At 43.0% G+C, this 21,507-nt stretch overlaps 1 protein-coding gene across 5 annotated transcripts; it reads left to right on the top strand.

Moving 5' to 3' along the window:
• The first annotated feature begins 3,009 nt into the window (after nt 1-3,009).
• On the top strand, nt 3,010-21,148 carry HORMAD1 (HORMA domain containing 1). Of its 5 annotated transcripts, none has more exons than XM_054806536.1 (14): nt 3,010-3,143; nt 3,899-3,946; nt 4,312-4,456; nt 4,783-4,846; nt 6,470-6,506; nt 6,886-6,906; nt 7,005-7,031; nt 7,652-7,719; nt 10,650-10,801; nt 11,840-12,096; nt 13,269-13,332; nt 17,375-17,451; nt 18,193-18,276; nt 20,175-21,147. In XM_054806536.1, exons 2-14 carry the CDS (start codon nt 3,914-3,916, stop codon nt 20,253-20,255), a joined length of 1,110 nt encoding a protein of 369 aa, XP_054662511.1. In that variant the 5' UTR covers nt 3,010-3,143; nt 3,899-3,913; the 3' UTR covers nt 20,256-21,147. The 5 variants fall into 5 exon arrangements, with proteins under 5 accessions (XP_054662511.1, XP_054662512.1, XP_054662514.1 ...); XM_054806537.1 differs by having other exon boundaries at nt 3,013-3,621; nt 20,175-21,148; XM_054806539.1 differs by having other exon boundaries at nt 3,022-3,117; nt 20,175-21,148.
• The last annotated feature ends 359 nt before the right edge of the window (nt 21,149-21,507 follow it).

The raw sequence follows: 21,507 nt of genomic DNA, 5'->3' as shown, positions 1-21,507 counted from the left end.
GGTTGGAAGAGACCTCTGGAGATCATCTAGTCCAACCCCCCTGCTAAAGCAGGTTCACCTAGAGCAGGTTGCACAGGATCACGTCCAGGAGGGTTTGGAATCTCTCCAGAGAAGGAGACTCCACAGCCTCTCTGGGCAGCCTGTTCCAGTGCTCTGTCACCGTCAAAGTGAAGAAGTTTTTCCTCATATTGAGATGGAACTTTCTGTGTTCCAGTTTGCGCCCGTTGCCCCCTGTCCTGTCACTGGGCATCGTTGAGGAGACTCTGGCCCCATCCTCTAGACACCCACCCTTTAGACAATTATAAGCTTTGATCAGATCCCCTCTCAGTCTTCTCTTCTCCAGACTAAACAGCCCCAGCTCTCTCAGCCTTTCCTCATTCGAGAGATGCTCCAGTGCCCTCATCATCCTCGTAGCCCTCGGCTGGACTCTTCCCCAGTAGTTCCCTGTCTTTCTTGAACTGGAGAGTCCAGAACTGGACACAGAACTCCAGCTGTGGCCTCACCAGGGCAGAGTAGAGGATAACCTCCCTCCACCTGCTGGCCACGCTCTTCTCAGTGCGCCCCAGGATACCATTGGCCTTCTTGGCCACGCGGGCACACTGCTGGCTCATGGAGAGCTTGTTGTCCAGCAGGACTCCCAGGTCCTTCTCCGCAGCGCTGCTTCCCACCAGGTCAACCCCTAACCTGTACCGGTGCTTGGGGTTATTCCTCCCTAAGTGCAGGACCCTACACTCGCCCTTGTTGAATTTCATTTGGTTCCTCTTCGCCCAGCTCTCCAGCCTGTCCCGATCTCGCTGAATGGCAGCGCAGCCTTCTGCTGTGTCGGCCACTCCTCCCAGTTTCGTATTGTCAGGAAACTTGCTGAGGGTACGCTCTGTCCCCTGTCCAGGTCGTTGATGAAGATGTTGAATAAGACCAGACCAAGCGCTGACCCTTGGGGCACACCGCTAGCTACTGGCCTCCAACTAGACTCTGCGCGGCTTATCACAACCCTCTGAGCTCTGCCGTTCAGCCGCTTGTCAACCCACCTCACTGTCCACTCATCCAACCCACACGCCCTAAGCTTGCTTATGAGGATGTTATGGGAGACCGTGTCAAAAGCCTTCCTGACGTCAAGGTAGACAACGTCCACTGCTCTCCCCTCATCCACCCAGCCAGTCATGCCATCATAGGCGGCTATCAGATTGGTCAGGCATGATCTTCCCCGGTTGAATCCATGTTGACCGCTCCCGATAACCACCTTCTCCTCCTCCACATGCTTACCGATGAGCCCCAGAATGAGCTGTTCCGTCACCTTTCCAGGGATGGAGGTGAGGCTGACTGGCCTGTAGTTTCCCGGGTCCTCCTTCTTGCTCTTTCTGAAGACCCGAGTGACATTGGCTTTCCTCCAGTCCTCAGGCACCTCTCCTGTTCTCCATGACCTTTCAAAGATGATGGAGAGTGGCATAGCAATAACATCTGCCAGCTCCCTGAGCACTTGCGGGTGCATCCCATCAGGGCCCATGGATTTGTGGATGGATGTCCCTGGCAGCTACGCCATAGTTTGCTTGCCCTTGGCACGGCGAAGCCTTCCCGTTCAAAAAGCAAGCAAGAAACATTTCCTTGGGAACGGGATGGTGTTTCAAGGGCTGCCCCAGGAGGGAAACCTCTCACAAACCACGATTCCTCCCACACACCTTCGGCTTGAGTATGTGCTCTTTATTTAACACGTTTATGTTATCCAGATCCCCTGAGCTGACTGAGGGACCACAAAGCTGTGTGCACATCTCCTGCTGCTTGGAGAAGAGCTTCAGGTGGAGCTGGTCTCCTTGAAGGCAGTGTCTCCGGAGGCCAAGTGTCCTGGCTCGCTGAGGAGCTAGCTGCAGTCTGGGCTTTAGGTGCCACGGTTGGCAGGCCTGGTTTGCTGAATCACTTCTGTCTCTAGTTCTGCTCTAAGAGCTAATAATGCATTGCTTTAATCCGTGTGTGTAGGTGTGTCCCAGTTTCAGCTCAGGTAGAGTTAATTTCCTTTCTAGTAGCTGTTATATTGCTGTTGTTGGTATTTAGGATGAGAGTAATGCTGGTAACACACTGATGGTTTTAGTCATTGCTGGGTAGTTGATGTGTCCACACTAATTCAAGGACTTCTCTGCTTCTGAGGCCCTGCACAAGAAGCCAGGAGATCACAGCTGGGATAGCTGGCCCAGGCTGGCCAGGGGATGTTCCCTGCCATGTAACGTCCCGCTCCGGATAGAGCTGGGGAAGCCAGCCGGCAGGCGGGATCGCTGCTCGTAAACAGATTGGGCATCAGGTTGTTTTTTCTCTGCCTGCGGTAAGGAATTGCATTTGTGCCTCACATGTATTATTATTGTTCTTGTTGTTGCTAGTATTAGTATTATTCTCTTCCTTATCTTATTAAACTGCCTTTACCTTAACCCATGAGGTTTTTTTCCACTCTCCTCCCCATCCCATTTAGGACAAGAAGAAATGACCTCAAGTTGTGCCAGGGGAGGTTTAGATTAGATATTAGGAAGAATTTCTTCACCAAAAGAGTGGTCGGGCATTGGCACAGGCTGCCCAGAGAGGGAGTGGGAGTCACCATCCCTGGAGGTGTTCAAAAAACGCGTAGACGTGGCACTTTGGGACATGGTTTAGACACAGTGGTGTTGGGCTGATGGTTGGACTTGACGATCTTAGAGGTCTTTTCCAACCTTAAAGATTTTATGAGTCTATGATTTTATCCCCGTGGGAGGGGTGAGCGATCGGTGCCGCAGTGAACCCCGACACGTTTAATCCAAACAGGCCCCGGACCCGTTTCCCGGAGGGGGAGGGGGGAAGCTTTTCCCGCGGCGGCGCTGCGCACGGCCCGCAGCCGTGCGTGCCGGGAGGGCAAGGCCCACCCCTTCGTTTGCGCACGGCCACTTGCCCTATAAAAGCGGGGGGGGGCGCGCGCGGCGGTGTGCGCGCGCGCGCGGCCCCCACCCCCACCCCCCCCGGTGCTCGTGGGTGAGGAGGGGCTGGGGACGCGCGCGCCTCTGCCCTCCGTCGCTGTGCCGGGGCGTGAGGGTTGTGTCCGATTCCTCACCTCCTGCGGCGTTTTGCCCCAGCCTGTGCTATTCTTCCCTTCCACCTCAGTTTGTGGGTGGCCTTTATCCTTTGAGGAGGCAGGTTGTCGTTTCTAGGGGTGGTCGTGCTGGGAAGGGCCTCTTCTGTTTCTGCAGTTCTTAGAGAGGTGCTGAGCTCAGTCATGTAGTGAGATCAGGTGCGTTTGGGGGGCTCAGCTGAGGGGGACCTGTGTTCCCTGCATGGTCCAGGGCCAGCCTCCTCCTTAGGAAAGGCATTTTCCATGTCCTTAGGCTCAGATGCATTGCATTTTTACAGATGGTGGGCAAGGCTTCTTTTGCTAAGTCAGGCTGATAGTGCTGAGGGTTAAAGGCTTACAGCTGGTGAGGGTTCTCTTTCTCCAGTACTCATTTACAAAGGAAAACAATGCAAGCTTAGAGGTGTTTTCCAAAGGTTCAACTTTGGCTGGGTGGGGCTTAAATGTGGAGAGCTGCCTCTTAGGGTCCCTTGAAAATCTGTTAGGCTGGGTGCCTGGTAGAAGTTCAGAGCATTGCTTTCGAAGGGTTATGTTTCATATAAGTAGGTACATGTTACTCTGTTTACTGCATACTGCAACTCTGGGGGAGGTCTGTGCTGGTGTGAAAATCAAGAGTCTAATGCTGATGATTATTAGATGAACTATCCTGCTCTGTTCCCTTAAAATTATGGGGTTGGTTTAAACTGTTACGAATTAATTGTGCAGGAACTGTTTGTAGGTTCAGGTACTGATTTGTTAAAGCTGAAGAGTTGGGGTCGGGGTCCTGTGTACTTGTGAATAGTGGTCATATGTGTGTTAATACAGATGTTTTATTAACAGAAGAGTATCTGCAAAATGGCAACTGCTCAGAAACAAAGGAACTGTGTGGTATGTTTTTTCTTGTGTGTTTCAGCACAGTATGTTATTTGAATCAGTGAATTTTAGCTGAAATAGTGCTTTGTAATATTTCTTCACTTGAAAATTGCAAGCTAATTCAATCTTTTAATTATGAATAATGATGCTTAATAGCAAAATAGTTTGAGTCTGAACTTCGTGGTCATGCACTTGATAGAAATCAGCTATGTCCTAAAAACAGTAACACCAAGTGTTAGGAATATGCTTAACTTTGAAAAGTATGACTTTCATCATTTAGAATTAAATTAAAATGTTAAGCAGGCATTGGACTAGATTGTAGACTGTACAGCTTTGTTGTTGTGGACAGAGATTAATTCTTTTCTTTCTCTAACTTTCAGAGTGCAGTGACATTTCCTAACAAAATATCTACTGAGCAGCAATCCTTAATGCTAGTGAAGAGGCTCCTGGCAGTAGCAGTATCCTGCATTACATATCTGAGAGGAATCTTTCCTGAAAGTGCCTATGGAACAAGATACATGGATGGTAACAGGCTGTCTTTGTGATTCTTTGCAAAATCTATTGTCATAGGGTTGTTATGAAGTTATTGAGTGTTTTTAAAGCCACTTGGTCTTATTAATTAAAGGTAATAGCCATTTTCAGTGACTAATGGAAACTTCACTGATCAATTGTTGAATTTTGTTAGGTAATGGTGATGCTAACTCAGCAATTAAAACTATACCTACACCCATTGGTAATGTTAATTTTAGTCTGCTTTTGATATATACTCTTAGGGAATCAACTTCATTTTCTTAGCAACATAGTTGCATTATGCCCTAAGTAAATATGCATATATATATTCTTTTTTTTAGATGTCTGTGTCAAAATTCTGAGGGAAGACAAGAACTGTCCTGGGTCTACTCAGCTGGTGAAATGGTATGCTAATTGCAGTGTATATGTAACATTACATAGCATGTCAATTCTGAAAGATAACTTTCTGGTTGTTTGCAGATACAAAGAAAAAAGTTCACTTGCTGTGAGTGAACAACTGACCAGGCAGTGCTTTTAGTGCATGGTACTTACTATGTTGACTTTTTTTTTTACGACGGAAGGTCAAAAAGTGTGTGGTTTGGTAGAGATGTAACTGACTTGTAAGGTTGTGTTTCTAGAAACATTACAACTTATGCTTAGTAGAGTAGAAAGCTTTGTTTACAGAGTGATTATACTTTACATTTTGTCTCTGTGGGTGTATATGAGTGCCCAAGGGTGCACATAAATGCAAAAAATCTAACCAGTAGTTCCTCTCTAGTTGAAAAGGAGATGCAGTGTTACCGTTTTGCATCTTGAATTTAAAGATCTTGCTCTCAGACTTGTATAAGAAAGTACTGTTGGCCTTTATATTCAAAGGCAGAATTGTGTCTGAATGATAGTCTGTCTGCTTGTACTTACACTTAACTGTGTGAATGTATGTCACTTGGGACTAGAGGTGGTTATTTTGATTTTCTTTTCACAATAACTGCAAGATTCCTTCATGGCTGTTCTCCTTGCTCTTTAGAAAAGAGTATATAAGGCCTTTGCCTTATATATAGATTCCTATTTTTTATTACCTCTATAAAGGTCACCTTTGTGCTTTTCACACTTTGACCAGTTGTAGTACAAGGTAAGGCATTGGAAACGAAGCTGCATTCAGCAGAGAGGTTTGCAGCTGCTGTTAGTGTTGAGGTGTTCAGAGACGTAGGTCTGAGTTCTGATGTCAAAGGTGCAATCAGTCATTTGCTCTGTACTGTCACTGAGAGAAGGGGGGGAAAAAGGCTTCCTTTACTGTAACCTGGAATTTCTTAATTGATCCTCTGTGGTAGAGGAAACTGAAGTGGCACCGAATGCATTTCACCTTACCCTCACGCATCAAACATTAGCGAGGGCAGTGGTGTGGCAGTCCGTGGATGCTGACAAGGAAAAGCTCCCTGGTTTTTGTGTGAGGGGTGTGTGCTACCTGTTTGGAGTTGACAGGTGAGTAGCCTTTCTTAACTCAGCATCATGTACACACCAAAAGCAATTTTTACTTGTTGACTGTAGTCAAAAGAAATGCTAGAAAAACATAGGGTAAATCTTGGTTTGCTATTTGACTGTTGTTTGCATGTGATATAAAAAGCAAATTGCAACATCTAAATAAAGGCAATAACATAACACCGACATCCCTGAAGCACAAAGGAGTTCAGCTGAAGAACTTATTTATAAACTGATTAAGGAATACATGTGTTAGAAGATGTTTGAAAATTGTAGGCGTACAATTGCATTATGTTTTTACTGAGAAATTACTTACCTACAGATTATGTTCTTTCTTATTCTGCAAAAAGGTTAGGATGATTTGGTGTTACAAAGATATTAATCGCTTGTGTATCTACTAATAAGAAGATAGAATAATGGAATAAGTATTCTTGCTCTAATAGAATATTAAGAAGACTAAGCACAAGAGTTTCACTTCTTTGAGACTATTTAGTCAGAAGGAAAGCAAATGTAAATTAGTAGTAGATGGACAATATTATTTGATTTTTGCAGGATGTTAGGATGCTACGATGCCTTGCAGAAGAAATATGTAAGTCTTCAATATCATTTAGCTATTTTAAATGTATCGAAACATTCATTTATGCAAGTCCATTAGCTGCCAGCGTAGTTATAGGACTTTCTGGTTAGGGAATGGCTGTGCTTTAGTAGGCTAAAACAATTAGCTACAATGTGGGATGCGCAGACATTTCAGGATAATTTTCTTTGTAAACAGAAACACTTAGGGATACGTAGGAATTTTCTTCTGTCAGTTGAGTAACTCCTTTCTTAAACACATAAGAAGTGTATGAAGAGGTTTCTCTTCACTCAGTTGTCTCTACTGGTTTCCAGAGCTAGAGAAACAAAATAGTTTGGTAAGCAGAAATGGGCTATGAAATACATTTAATGTTCTTTAATTATGTTTCCAACAGCTAAGAATGATTGTCCTAGCAGTAAGTATCTTTGAAAAGTAAGGTACACATTTTTTAAGGTAGATGCTTAGAGATGTACAGTTCTTAATCTGTTTCTTCTCTTTACTTTAAAAATACAGGTCTATACCCATCCAGAAGATCCTCAGGTAAATCTGCTAGAATATTTTACTGGATGACTAATGATAGTATGGATATAGTGAAATGTGTATACAAGCAGTTGTACTTAACACTCACATTAAAAAAGGGCATCTTAAAACAGCAAATGTAAGAATCACTAGAGCTAATCAGAATTGCCAAGTAGTGAATTGCCTTTGAATATCTAGTGTCAGGTTATTCTCGAGCCACTACAAGAAACCCAAAGTGGTGTTGTAGAGTTAAATGTCCGTAAAGATGCATTGTCCTGACTCTCTAACAAATGTATGGAACTTTTGTAAAAAACACAGTATGTTTTAACTAACCACTGGGTGTCACCATGTCTCTTATGTGTGTGAAACATTTTCCTAGTGATTAAAATTTGAATTAATATTTCATTCTAAAAACTTGGTGATTCCTGGAAAATACTGTAGATTTTCATTTTTATTTGATGACAATCATATACATTAATACTGTTAACTGTTACAGCATTAGAAAGCTGTATTCAGAGCAAGCAAGTGGGTCAGACAGGAGTGGGGCTATCAATATTTTATTTAAATGCAAGGTTAATACATTACGACACAGAATGTAGCTTGGCAGCTGATAGTTTAATAATTACTGGATTTGTTTGCAGACAATTACAGAATGTTATCACTTCAAATTCAAGTACACCCACAATGGGCCACTCCTGGATTTCAGCAGGTATTGTCACTGTGACTTTATTCTGCTCTGTGGTTTTACAGTCCATTTGCATACACTGGGATGTAAAAACTTTGGATTTTATCTGTTTGGTGTTTCCTTTTTTAATTCTGGATCTTAAGGCTAATTTTATCAACATCTGCTATTAGCTTGGATTTATTCTGAAAAAATTATTCATTGTATTTTAAGATTATGCTCATATTTTTAATTATCCACTCAAAAGATGATTCTTAGTGTCAGAGTAGTGTCGGAACTCTGACGGGGTTCTTTAAGATACTCCGTATGTGGAGGGTGAAATGTTTAATACCATATTTACTTATCAGAAGATACTTGATGTTACAGGGGATTTATCATTTAGCAGAGGTGATACAAAATACACTGAAAATGCAATACAAACATAAGCTACGCTTAGCAAAGCATAGCTCTTGCAGTAGTCAGTTCAATCACAGTACCAATGTGATCCCCGTTACTGGTCTCTCTGATATCCTGACATGACGCTGGGCATCCCCAGTCATGGGGAAGCAGTATGTGGGTTGATGGGGAAGCAGTATGTGGGTTGAAGCCAGCTCCAGCCCATTGCTCTCTTTGGAATTCTTTTGTTAGTTGTTTATTTTTATATTCTTGGGGACAGCCACGTATTTGCTCCCCTCATAATGGTCTGGCTAACGCAGAGACATTCACATGCTTTTAATGAACTTGGAGAAACATTTACACCACCAGTTGATCCACCCAACTGTGATAGCTATTTATCTAAAATGAAGGCCATGCTCAGGTCCCCTGTGTGTTGAGATAGTCAGCTTTCTTTGCAACAAACTTCTCCCAGCTTTCTGCCTGCATGAAATGCTTTTTAAATTTAAAGAAGAAAAAAAAGCTGCAGTGCTGCAGACCTAGGTCCTTTGGGCTGAGTTTAGTACGGTGGGTTGACCTTGGCTGGAGGCCAGGTGCCCACCAAAGCCACTCTATCACTCCCCCTTCTCAACTGGACAGGGGAGAGAAAAATGTAATGAGAGGCTTGTGGGTCAAGGTAAGGACAAGGGAGGGATTGTTCACCAATTACCATCATGGGCAAAACAGACTCAACTTAGAAAAAAGTTAATTTATTACTAAGCAATTTATTACTGAGTAATGAGAAATAAAACCAAATCTTAAAACACCTCCCCCTACCTCTCCCTTCTTCCCCAGGCTTAACTTTACTCCAGATTTCTCTACCTCCTCCCCCACAGCGGCACAGGGGGATGGGGAATGGAGGTTGTGGTCAGTTGATCACACATTGTCTCTGCCACTCCTTCCTCCTCAGGGGGAGGACTCCTCAAACTCTTCCCCTGCTTCAGCATAGGGTTCCTCTCACAGGAGACAGTCCGCCACGAACTTAGCCAGCATGAGTGCTTCCCACGGGCTACAGTTCTTCATGAACTCCTGCAGCGTGGGTCTCGTCCACAGGGTGCAGTTGTTCAGGACCAGACTGCTCCAGCGTGGGTCTCTTCCATGGTGCCACAAGTCCTGCCAGCAAACTTGCTCCAGCATGTCCTCCACTCTCCACAGGGTCACAGGTCCTGCCAGGAGCTTGCTCTAGCGCAGGCTTCCCATGGGGTCACAGACTCCTTCAGGAGCCTCCACCTGCTCCGGCATGGGGTCCTCCACAGGCTGCAAGTGGATATCTACTCCCCATTATCCTCCATGGGCTGCAGGGGGACAGCCTGCCTCACCATGGTCTTCACCATGGGCTGCAGGGGAATCTCTGCTCTGGTGCCTGGAGCACCTCCTCCCCCTCCTTCTGCACTGACCTGGGTGTCTGCAAAGTTTCTCACGTCTTCTTGCTCCTCTCTGGCTGCGAAAGCTACCCCTAGTTTGTTTTTTTTTCCTTCTTAAATATGTTCTCACAGGGGCACTACCACTGTTGCTGACTGGCTTGGCCTTGGCCAGTGGCGGGTCCGTCTTGGAGCCAGCTGGCATTGGCTTTATTGGACATAGGGGAAGATTCCAGCAGCTTCTTGCAGAAGCCACCCCTGTAGTCCCCGACCCTGCCCTGCTACCAAAACCTTGCCAAGCAAACCCAGAACATTCAGTTACTTATGAAAGAGGTTGTAAGTCATGTAAAGAACACTGATGGAAGGGGATGTGACTCTCAGCCATGCCAGGTTGCCTTGGTGTATTAGCATAAATTCATACCAGACTAATTTGAAAATATAAGGCATGAGCCTACTTCTGACACCCTGCAGGGAAGGAGATGACTACTTGAGGGAGGGGTGAGATGTTTTTAACGGTCGCAGTTAAGGGTGTGCTTCCAAAAGACAGGGTTACCCAGTGAAATCGCTTGCAGTTGTCTGCCTTGTGCTCGCTGTTCCTTGGGTGCCTCTCTAAGCTGTGTGGCTGTGAGGAGCAGAGGGAGAGCATTTTTAATGGCAGCAAAGTAGGGTTTGGATTAGCTGCTGGTAGAACAGGAGCATGGAAATGTCAGAACTGTATGCCAAGAGTGACTTAGGTATGCATTTTCTTACCAGTAACCATTAACTCTATCCTAGCTGAACCCAGGACACTTGTCAAAGTCAAGAGTGTTACTTGTTCTATTTAAGGGAAAACAAGTATGTAAGACTTTGCAGAATTCGGGCTTTCAAAAGTATCTACTTTTTTTCTTTCTTTCAGAGTGGGTATTTTTAAGCATTATGTAATGTAAAATATAGTAGTTGGTCACAGCTGTTGAACCATAGTGCTTTTGTGATGTCCCTGGCTCAGGATTTGATCTTCCCAGGGGCAGAGAACGTGCAGGTCACTTAAACAGTATTGGGAATTGCAGCGCTTGTAGTCTCAGACCTTGAGCAATAAATGTGATGTCTGCTTCTGACACTCAGTCTGTTAAACAGTCCTGTATCTTAATACTAGAAACAGCTTACTCTGTATATAAAAAAAAATCTGAATACTTTGTCCATTTTTAGTAAGAATAAAAGGAATGATTCCACAATCACCTGTGCAGACACCAAGAAAGCAAGTATCCTCCTCATTCGCAAGATTTATGTTCTGATGCAAAACCTGAGTCCATTACCAAATGATGTTTGCCTGACTATGAAGCTGTTTTATTATGATGAAGGTAGTGTTTCCATATTACCTTGACTTATCAGACACTGGAGAACATTTCAAAGAAATATTTTAATGTGTAATCTTTATGGTTGCTGGGAGTTGGAGAGAGTCCAGAGGAGGGCCACGAAGCTGATCAGAGGGCTGGAGCACCTCTGCTATGAGGACAGGCTGAGAGTTGGGCTTGTTCAGCCTGGAGAAGAGAAGGCTCTGGGGAGGCTTAATTGTGGCCTTTCAGTATATGAAGGGGCTACAGGAAAGCTGGGGAGGGACTGTTTATCAGGGAGTGTGGTGACAGGACAAGGGGTAATGGGTTTAAGCTGAAGGAGAGTAGATTTAGATTAGATGTTAGAAAGAAATTCTTTCCTGTTAGAGTGGTGAGGCAGTGGAACAGGTTGCCCAGAGCAGTTGTGGAGGCCCCATCCCTGGAAGTGTTTAAGGCCAGGTTGGATGGGGCTTTGGGCAACCTGGTCTAGTGGAGGGTGTCCCTGCCCGCAGCAGGGGGGTTGGAACTACATGATCTTTGAGGTCCTTTCCAACCCAAGCCATTCTGTGAGTTGTTAGATGATGATGTTTTTTGATGTGTCTGTTTCTTGCAACAATTTCTAAAATCCAAGGGGAATGGATTTGATCTCACTGTAGGAATGCAGTCTTGTCACTGACTTCATTGGAGCGATGATTTCAGTGTGTTTTAAAAACAAGGTTTTTCTGAGTATGGTAGGATGTAACATGTCTGCCAGACTACTTCTAGTTTGGATGACTAATTAAATGTCTAGCTCTGCTTTCAGAATGTATTATTGCTTTATAATGAAAATTCAGAGCTTCTAGCTCATCTCTTTGCACATATAAACTGCTTCAAATAGCTTTAATTGGGTTTTGCCTGTTTTGTAGGGAAAAGAACTTCATTTAGTACAAGTTGATTATTCTCCTCACAAATTTTTTGGAGTAGCTCTTTGTATTTAAAGGCAAAAATCGTCTTTTTGCACAAGTTAAAATTAATTTTACAAGAATGTGTTTCATTCTAACACATTTAACAAATTCTTTTCTGCAGTTACACCATCTGATTACCAACCTCCTGGTTTTAAGGAGGGTGAATGTGAGGGGATGATATTTGAGGGAGAGCCTATGTATCTGAATGTGGGTGAAGTGCCAACGCCTTTTCATATGCTGAAAGTTAAAGTTACAACTGAAAAGCAACGAATGGAAAACGTTGATAAAAGCATCTTAAAGCATGGAGAGACTAATGTGCCTCTCCAAGTGCTCAGAGTGGACAGAGATGATCCAGAAGAGGAGAACCAGGACATGAATGTAAGTGTGCAAGTGTTTTGTGTAGCTTGTTGAATTTTTTTGTGATTTATAGTCTAGAAAAGGGTTATTGTTTTACTACATGCTTTACTGTAACATTAATAAAAACCTCAGTGTTTCCAGATGTATTTAAGCAAGACAATGTCTTAAATACGTTTTTGCTTAAATTTTACTGCTCCAGTTAGCAATCTGTCATTGTTAAAGAAATATTGAACAAGCGCATCAGCATAATGCTTGTCAGCCACAGCTTTGTTGGTAGTCATGCCTCTGTGAGACCAGAGAGGAGTAGCAGGGTGAGAGGCAGAGGGGCACCTGCTGTGGGTACAGGTGCTCCATGTGCAGGACACAGGTGAAACCTTCCTGGAGCTGACCTGTGCCAGTCCCCAGCAAGCTGCTGCAGCCAGACAGTACTGACTGGCAGTGAATTTGCTCTCGGATCCTATTGTACAGCAGTACATGTACAGCTAGTGATGCGACAGCTAAAGTTAAAACAAACTCGATTCAATGTTGGGATTTTTCCCTGGGGAAATCTGCCTATAAAAAAGCACAAAACGAAGCTTGCAGAAGGCATGAGTGCGTGACAGACACATGTGTCCTGCTGCTGACACTAGAGTGCCCAAGATGGCTCTTGGAATGGTGCTTGTGCAGGCTTCAGCAACTGGAGGTATATTTCTGGGGTCAGTTGAGGCAGGCAGCAAATGCCTTTAGTCATGTTAGAATGTGCAAATGTGTGCTGATCTATACTGTCCATAGGTGAGAAGGAGGTGGAGCTTCAGGGGTTTTGGCCCCTCCCCCCTCAATTACCATTGCTAGGGAGGCCTGTTGGTGATGAGATGGAAGTAAACCCTAAGCCCTCTAAATCTGCATGTCTCTGAATTGCTGTTTCACAGGCAATAGGAAGATGGTAATCAATGCACTGATAGTATTCTTTCAATATATGTTGTTACAACTTTAGTATTTTTTTACAGATGTTTTTCGTAGTAGTTAAAGTAAATGTGTGCTAGCAATAATTAAGTAATGCTGAGCTAGTCTGTATATTGCATGTCAGATTCAATTATTTCAATACAGTTTGTTCCACTAAGAATCCATCTAATAAGCTCTGGCCCTAAGCATCTGAGTACAAACCCTCTTCCTTATTTGTCTGCAGTAAGTGATAGACCTTTTCCTTAATCTAGGAAGATCCTGTCTTGGATAATAAAGTGGAAGATAGGAATGATATAAATATTTCAGAAGCTCAAGGTAACATTTACGTATATTTTTCAAGTCTCTTCAGTTTGTGCCTCTTTTTCCTGATATTACTAAAACAAGAACTCAATTTTCTGATGTAGACCACTATGTTCAAATTTATATTCTGTCTTCTTCACATACATTGCTATGCCTTTATTTTCTATTGTGGCTTTGTTCTGTGAAGCACTTGGTTAGCAAATGCAAGTTTTCACATTTCTAATCTAAAATTCTGATCTTCCGTTCCATTTTATCAGATAAGCTAAATTTAATGGGTTATATATTTACAAGTAAATTCTGTTGTTTGATTTTTCTATTATTGTTATGTTTTTACTAATATATTTAATTTCCACTTAAAGCATGCAGAGGTATTGTGCTCTTGATTTCATTATTGCAGATTTGGGAAGCAGAATTCTCTGTGCAAAACAAGGTCCAGGTCTGTTTTTGTTTAAATCACAGGTGTTTGGACTGTATCCTCACAGCTTCAGTTACTAAAGTTTACTAGAAATACCACTTTTAGCCACCTTTTTTTCTTAAGCTCTGACTACAGTCGGTCTGATTCCGCAGTTTGTGCATACTTCAGTCTGGTTGTGGAGGAATTGAGACCATCAGGGTTTGTGTACGCAGAAGAGTTTTTACGTTGTGGTAGTTGGAATGATACCCATGTAAAAAATACTGATCTGTATGATGCATGTTCTTCTGTACAAAAAAAGTTGTTCATTACTGTGGTTTGCTATTCCTGATGCAATCAGTAACTTAATCTCAAAATATTTTTTGTTTTATGAATGTGCGATTATGTCTGTGCTGCTGGCTTTTTAGTGCCTCTTCTAGCTGCTTGCTTTCACAGCTTACTCTGGACCTGTGCCCTTTTCTCTTACTGAATGCATGGAACATTTTGATAATTGCAAGTGAACTTTTTAAACTTCAGTTTTAATAGGTACACGTTCTAGCAAAGCATCTTTGTTAGTATGAATCTCAGCAAACTGAATTTCCTCAAGTAAAATCTTGACACCGTAAAATCTGTCAATGTAAAATTACGTAAACCATGTGAGTAGCAGGAAAAGCAAATTCCTGGTGAAAGCCTATAAGGCAGCACTTCTCAGGAAGGTACAAAAGACATGAATTTCTGTTTTATTTTAAAGTTTCATATAACTTCTTCAATAACTAAGAAGAACTAATGGAACTGAGAGTTCTGCAGAGTGTGTAAATGAAATCTTATGTTTTGGAAGCACTCTGAGGACTCTTAACACTGCAAGGCAAAGCTGCCTTCTCCCTTGTTAGCAAATAAACAATTACACCCTTCCCGCTATGCAGGGCATTAGTCAGCACCTGCTCAGCCTTTCTGATGAAAAACAGTAGCACCTGTCTTGTTGGATTCTTCTTAACCTTTATAAATAGTTTCTGCACTGTTTGCTTACAATCGTATAAAAGTCCTTCACTGTAAGCTCTGAATGCAGAAGTGCCAGTAAAACAGCTGTCCTGGCTACACCAGCCTGACCACAGCTGCTGTCAGAAAGACACTCTGGAAGCACTCCACAGTTTTTTAATCAGTGCTCCAATATGTGGACCCAGACTGTCTCCAAAATGAGATGGCAAACTGTCCTCAGGGATCTCTGTGAGCAGAACCTTCCCTTTAACATTTTAGAGAATCTAGGAGGAAAAGTAGAAGATGATTTATCTTCAGATTCCCCAAGATAGCTCAGGAGCTCAAAACCTGAACTTTGCCGCCAAACAAACTGAAGAATGAATTGCTGCTTGTTGATCTGCTCATCTTGGAGAGGCTGTATAGGAAGCATCCAGACAATACCTGTACCTGTTTGCTGTACATAAGGCATTTCAAACATAGCAAAGATCAAAAAAGGAAATAAGTGCCCTTTAGGAAGAAGATTAAGTAGGGATGATGTAGATGAGTATGTTCAGCAATGCCTTGATATGCTGATGTAGAATAGGATAGCTGAAGAACACAGTTCTCAAGACTGAAATAATCAAGCTTTATGACCACATTGGGGGGGGGGGGGGAAGGATGACTTTATTTGGATGAGAAGCCTATATAAAATGCTTTTTTTCCTCTAGCAGAGGTAGAGACTTCTGTGGAGATAATGAATATATGGCACTGCTAGAAGAAATGCCCCTTAGCACTGCTGCTTGCTCTGTTAACTCTTCCTAATGTATTTTCCTAAAGTAGCATCTGCTTTGAAATACAAGTCTGGTTCTGCAGACTTCAGAAACACCAATTTTCCATAAAAGCTTCTGGACATGCTGTTTTCCATATAACTATAAAAGCAGCAGCTGTGTCAGTGCTGAGGCTTTTGGTCCTCCCAAACTGAACAAGACTAGCAGCTTCTTGGGGCTACCGTGGTGTCTGAGTGCTTGCAGAGGCAGTTGGACAAAGCGAGTTGAGCCTGGATTTTATCTTTTTTTTAAATGGGTTGGAGTGTCCTATTGTCACTGAAATTCAGGAATAAAACAAAACTCCTTAACACCAATTTAGCATTAAGAAGCAGGCATTTCCTTTTATTGCAGTGCTGGGTGTCAGGAGGATAGTTCCTCTAATCAGGTATGCCTAATGCTGGTTCTCTTGTCATATTTATACAGGAATATTACAACGATTACAAAGTGGTGCACTCCCCATTACAATAATTGGTTCATATTTCTTCGCCTAGTATACAAACTAGAACGCACACTCAGTTCCTTTCTCTGCCTCTATCTTTTGAGTAGGTGGTATAATTTGGGTAGGGGGCTTATGGCTCGGTGGTCATGGGGACCCTAGCCCAAATTACCTTTCCCCTAGTTTCTCAGTACTTTGGTGTTGGTAGTTATTTGCTATATGCCTCAGGAAGATAAGGATGCTCCTGGAGACAATTAGCGTCCTCCCTTTCAGAAAAGTACGTATATAAGGACCTTGAAGTGTCCTGTAGCTCCTCCTTTTTATCATGATGTGTAACAGGTGCTCATCCTAAGAATTGTTAACCTTCTACCTAAAGTAACAATGAATAGTTTCTTATCACATCTAATACAAGTAGGCCTTCGTTACAGGCCTATCTTTTTGGCTACACCATCATTCAAGCCCAACACTGAATAGGCTGTGCTATATATTTAAATAGTGACATTAATGTTGTTAGTTTCAGAAATAAAATGTGCAACTTTGCAGAAACAGCTAACATGTCCATGCTGTTCAAAAATAATCATGGAAACGTATAGGAAACAGCATGCGTAGATCAGCATTTTTTATGTTGATGATGCTAGTAGACTGCAGAACTGAACTAACAACATAAAGCTGTATCTGGTGCTTTTAGAAATTCATAGAAGTTCTAAAACCATGCAAAAATGCAGCAAATCGCTTATCTTCTGGAGTTGGTATAATGTTTTATTTACAGGAACTACAAGACACAGGAAAATGCATTTGCCACCCTGAAAATTTCTACAGCTCATCTTTAACCAGTTCATGTTTCCATCTGTATCCTAGATAAAACCCAGCATGGATTAGAAACAACAGCAAATCTCCAGAACTGACTGTTTGTGGCCTGTCAATGCAGCTGCAGGCAGTGACAAGGACAACTGTAGCTACTGGAACTGCACCCAAAGTCACTTGGTTGTGTGTGGTTGGGTTCCAAAATGGGAGCCATCTACTGGCAGTGAGTTCAGAATAGGCAGAACCTGTGCCAGAGTGGCCCCGCAGCACCGTTTGCCCGTTCTGCAGGGCAAAACGAGCTCATGAGGCTTTGTACTGGGAAGCAAATCCCAATGTAGATGAGCCTTTAGCAGTACAGTGAATGAGTTTGGAGATCAAGTCCACTTTTGCAAAGATTCTGTGTATAAATCTGTACTACTTAGCATAAGCATCCCTTGCGTACTTATGATAGGAAATCACCAAATTAACAATGTAAGAGAATGCAGTGTTCAGTGGAGTTAACGACTTGCACATAGAGTTGAACCCTTTTGAAGTACCTGTTCCCTGTATTTATGAAGTGCACGTGTTCCTTGTGGCAAAACATTAGTGCTAAGAGACTGCTAGTGTGTTACCAGTGTGCTTTAATATTTAATAACTCTTTTATAGAACCAAATTTAACTTGTGAAGAAAATGAAGTTACAGAGGCTGGAGGGAAGCAGAATCTGTATGTTTCTAATCCTCAGGTATGAAAATTGCACTCTGTTGTCTTAAACTTCTACTAGAGCTTTTGTGAAGTCTCTCTCATACTTTGATTCATAGTTATCTGCTAAAGATTTTTTTACCACAGTCACTATTTTCAGCAGTAAAATGCCTTTACATCTTTCTGGTGTTCTTCAAAAATGGTTAATATTCTAAAGCAATCAAAAGCAATAACAAAAGGCTGTTCCTCTGTGATAGTTTTCAAACCAAACAGATGGCCCGACTGTTATTAAGAGAAATAGGAACGTAATTTCCATGTTTATAAACTGCTGTAACTAAACACGCTGCCTAATGGAAATTTCTCTGCTAATTTTGACACACCAAAACTTGTTTAAAGTTTGATTAAAACTTAAAATGCAGGTGTATTACTCAGACTTAAAACTCAGGCTACATTCCCTGCAGAGAGTAAAATGGTGTATTTTAAACGTGGAGGACTTCTTCAAACACAGGTCCTTAAGATTTCTTAAAACAGAATAGCCCTAGGTAACTGAGTGACTTGGTGTATAAAAATAACTGATGCTTTGATCTGTTGGGGTTCTTTGACATGTTCAGCTGTAAATAATGCTGTTGACTTCAATGGGTATACTCCTGTATTTAAATTTCGGTTCAAGCGCTGTGGTGAGCAGAGCCAGAGCTCTTTGCATGCTATAGCACTGAACCCTGCTGTAGTCTAATACATATTTTTTTGCTGCTGTTACAAGGCAATATGTATATTCTGGTTTTAGGTTGATCACTTGGCAAGACAGACATCTGAACTTAATGTGTCAGAGAGCAGGACAAGAAGTGGAAAGATATTTCAAACCAGCACTGTTAGTACTGCTTTTTCTCTAGTTCTGTTCTTTCTACTTCTATTTTTTAAGCCTTTTTCTGTTCCAAACAGTGAATAAAACTCTAAGCTTTAATGTATTTCATGTTCACAGAATGAAATTCTCATCACTTCTAAAACTCCCATTAAATTCAACACATCTGGATTCTTAGTGTCAAAAAAAATTGTTGCAAAGAGTTAAAAGCTGGGTGTTGATGTAATTAACACAGGTTGAGAAAGATTAATTAGGATTGATTTGTATCTTTTTCAGAATGCATTTAGCCAAATTCTTCACTGTTTTAATCAGTGGTTGTTAAAAGTATGTGCCAGCAGGGATCCCCAGCCCAGTGTACCATATGCTTGCTAGTGATTTTACTTGGAAAACACGAGGCCAACATTCTAACCTCAGCTCTACAGCTCATTCATACCAAGAAACATCTGTTATTTCTTTGCTTAATCACATTGCAGCAGATGAGTCTCATAGTTGGTGCTACTTGTGGGGAGCCAAATTCCTCCAGCCTTGCACCAGTGGAGCAGAAGTTGTCTTCAGGGTGAGATATGGCCTTTGGAGGTGGCATTGGGGCCCGTCTGCTGCTGCCTTTACCAGCTGAGCTTGGTAGCCCAGCTTTGTGAGGCGCTGGGGGGCCTTCACACGACCTCAACATTGCTCACTTGTGGATGTTCGGGGTTACTGGTAGGTTCTTCTCAGAAAAAGCTGTGGGGTGAATACTGCCATTCTAGTAAATTAAGTGCTCTTCGTTTACAGTCAGGAGGGGAAATTGTGTCAGGGCCAGAGAAAATCGTACCCTTTCTGTCCCTGCTCACGAAAGCTCTTCATTAATTTTTAGTGCAGTAGTTGTGTAAGGATTCATAATGTGCAGCTCCATTGTTGCCAGTAGTTTTCTCCTCAACTAATAGTTGCATTATTTCTCTAAAGGCTGATGGAAATCAAGTTTGGGAGCATGCAAAATTAATTTCTCAGCACAATGTTCTAACAGTCTAGAGGAGAAATTGGTCTGTGTATTAAAAATATCTGTGTATGAAAGCTGCGTGTGAAAAGGGCTATCAGAGTTTGCAACAAATTCATGAAGCAGAGATTCAGGATATAGAACTAGCAGATTCAGTCTTTGTAAAGTACTGTTTACTGCAGAATAGAATTACTTTACTTCCAACCCCAGGGTCATATACAGTATTTTTCATTATTCACTGATGTGGGGGGGAAAAAAGAGAACATCATTCTGTATGCTCACTGTCACTGCATCTTTCCTTCAAAAAAAGGTTTTGTTAATGAACTTAATACTAGGGTTTAAACAAAGCACAGTTGCTTTAAATAATTAAAAGCACAGTGGAACTAAAGGCTAAATTGTGATCTTTTCACATGTGTGCAAGTCAAATAATTGGATTAAACTCAGTAAGGTGAGCCTGTGTGGTGCTGAGCCCCTCTCCCGTTGGTATGGGCGCTCTGCCGGTGTGCAGAGCCCTCCTGGTGCTGCCTGGCTCTGCGCTGTCCGCAGTCATGGCTGTTGCGTTGGCTCCCAGATCATGGACTTGGAGTGCATTGCCTCTGTGGTGGGGACGCACATGTTACATTCCCTTGAAGCTGTGATGCACTGGAGGCCCTGTTTGTTACAGCATAAATACATCCCAGTCCTCCTTCAGTAATTTAGAGGGGGGTCAATTCTGCCAGAAAACAGTATCGCAGATGTTACTCCAGGCTTAGCACCTCTGGGCAGGGACCAGGTAACAGCAGGGTCAAGACAGATGCTCAATAGGCAGCTTTCGATGTCGCGGCTCTCCTGTTTGGGTGGGCTTTTCCCATGTTAAACTTGCCAGCGCTGTGGAGCAGGCCACAGGTTGTGCTGTGCGGCTACCTGTAATGCAGTATTTATCTTCCTTTGGCAGGTTCATCAGTTTGAACTCTCATCTAGTCAAGATGTGCTGCCAAAAAGGAGAAAGATCAGCGAACCAAAGGAGCAATTTTAGATACCCATCTCCCTGCTGTTGTTTAGAGTTCTCCACACCACTTCCATTTCATTGTTTGATGTGAGTGTTCATATTTAAATATCTTTTAGGGATCTTTTCTGTTCTATTTGTAGTCAAAATGGAGAGTATTTTAAGGAAAGAAAATCTGTCAAGAAGCCCAGCTGAAGAATCAGAACTTATTTTTTTTTTATAGGAGGTCATACCCCATCAGGACAGACAAAGGTACCTGACTGTTCTGTAATGGAACATTTCAGTAACCGAGGGCATTTGGGGGATTTCACTCCCCACTTAGAACGTGTTTAAATCCTGATGGCAGTTGTGTAACATGCGTTACCCACAACACAAGGTTTCACTGGTAATTTTGGGCTGTGTTTCAAAGCTGAGGAACTCCTTGTCCAGGCGCAAACCCCTCAGTCTTGGGTTAACGTCCAGGATTATGGATGAGGCTCAGGAGGGCTGTGCCAGTTACAGCAATGCTGCATTCTTTGCTTTTACTGCCGGGACAGTTGGGGGGGCTGGATTCTTTGCTTTTCTTCCAGACTGAAGGCACCAGACTCAAGTAAAAAGCATTCTTCATATCTTCAATTACATCTTTCATGTCAAAATGCTGGAATTTCTATACAGCTGTGATGACACCTATGTAATTATAAAGTGTTAACTGTGGTGGGCATCTATTATAATGGTGTGCAATTACTTGAAGAAACCTGTAAAATGCTTAATTGCAGAAGTTGGGCATGGTGCCGTTTCTTTTTCTAACAAAAACTATTAATTTTTCCTGTGCTGTAACTGAGTTGGAATTAAGCTATTTTTGCATGGCGAAGGGCTGCCGCCGTCTTTAGGTGGGGATAGTGGAACGTTTCTTGATGGTTTTGACTTCTAAATTAAAAATGTCTTTTGATCATTCCTCAATTAAAACACTGTTAACAGTTGCTGTGTATTTCTTTACCGCCTGGGCTGGCGTACAGCTCCGCTGCTCGGCCGGGGCTGGCCCGGTGCGGCAGCAGGTCGGGGCACGGCAAACAGACCCTGCAGCGGGGTTTGGCGGAGGCAGCCGAGCGGCGCCCAGCGCGCTCAACCGGCTCCCCGGGTTTCACAAGCGAACGCGGCCGTTCTGTGGCCGAGAACGGGCCCGTCCTGCTGCGGGAAGCGGGACGGAGGGGGAACGCAGCCAGCACTGGCGCCGCCTTCCTCCCCGGGAGGAGGAGGAGGGGAAATCCCACCCAGGCGGCCCGGCCGCTGGCCGCGCTCATTG

Source organism: Grus americana, chromosome 29 (assembly GCF_028858705.1).
Source record: "Grus americana isolate bGruAme1 chromosome 29, bGruAme1.mat, whole genome shotgun sequence".
Lineage (NCBI taxonomy): Eukaryota > Metazoa > Chordata > Aves > Gruiformes > Gruidae > Grus > Grus americana.
This window is presented reverse-complemented; position numbering and strand designations above follow the sequence as displayed.

What these genes read in the sequence shown, in the direction of transcription:
- HORMAD1 (XM_054806537.1), top strand. Translation starts at nt 3,914, where the DNA reads ATGGCAACTGCTCAGAAACAAAGGAACTGTGTG. An exon ending in TAAGAATGATTGTCCTAGCA is followed by an intron (nt 6,907 to 7,004) that starts GTAAGTATCTTT and finishes TTAAAAATACAG; the next exon opens with GTCTATACCCATCCAGAAGA. An exon ending in AGATATTTCAAACCAGCACT is followed by an intron (nt 18,277 to 20,174) that starts GTTAGTACTGCT and finishes TTCCTTTGGCAG; the next exon opens with GTTCATCAGTTTGAACTCTC.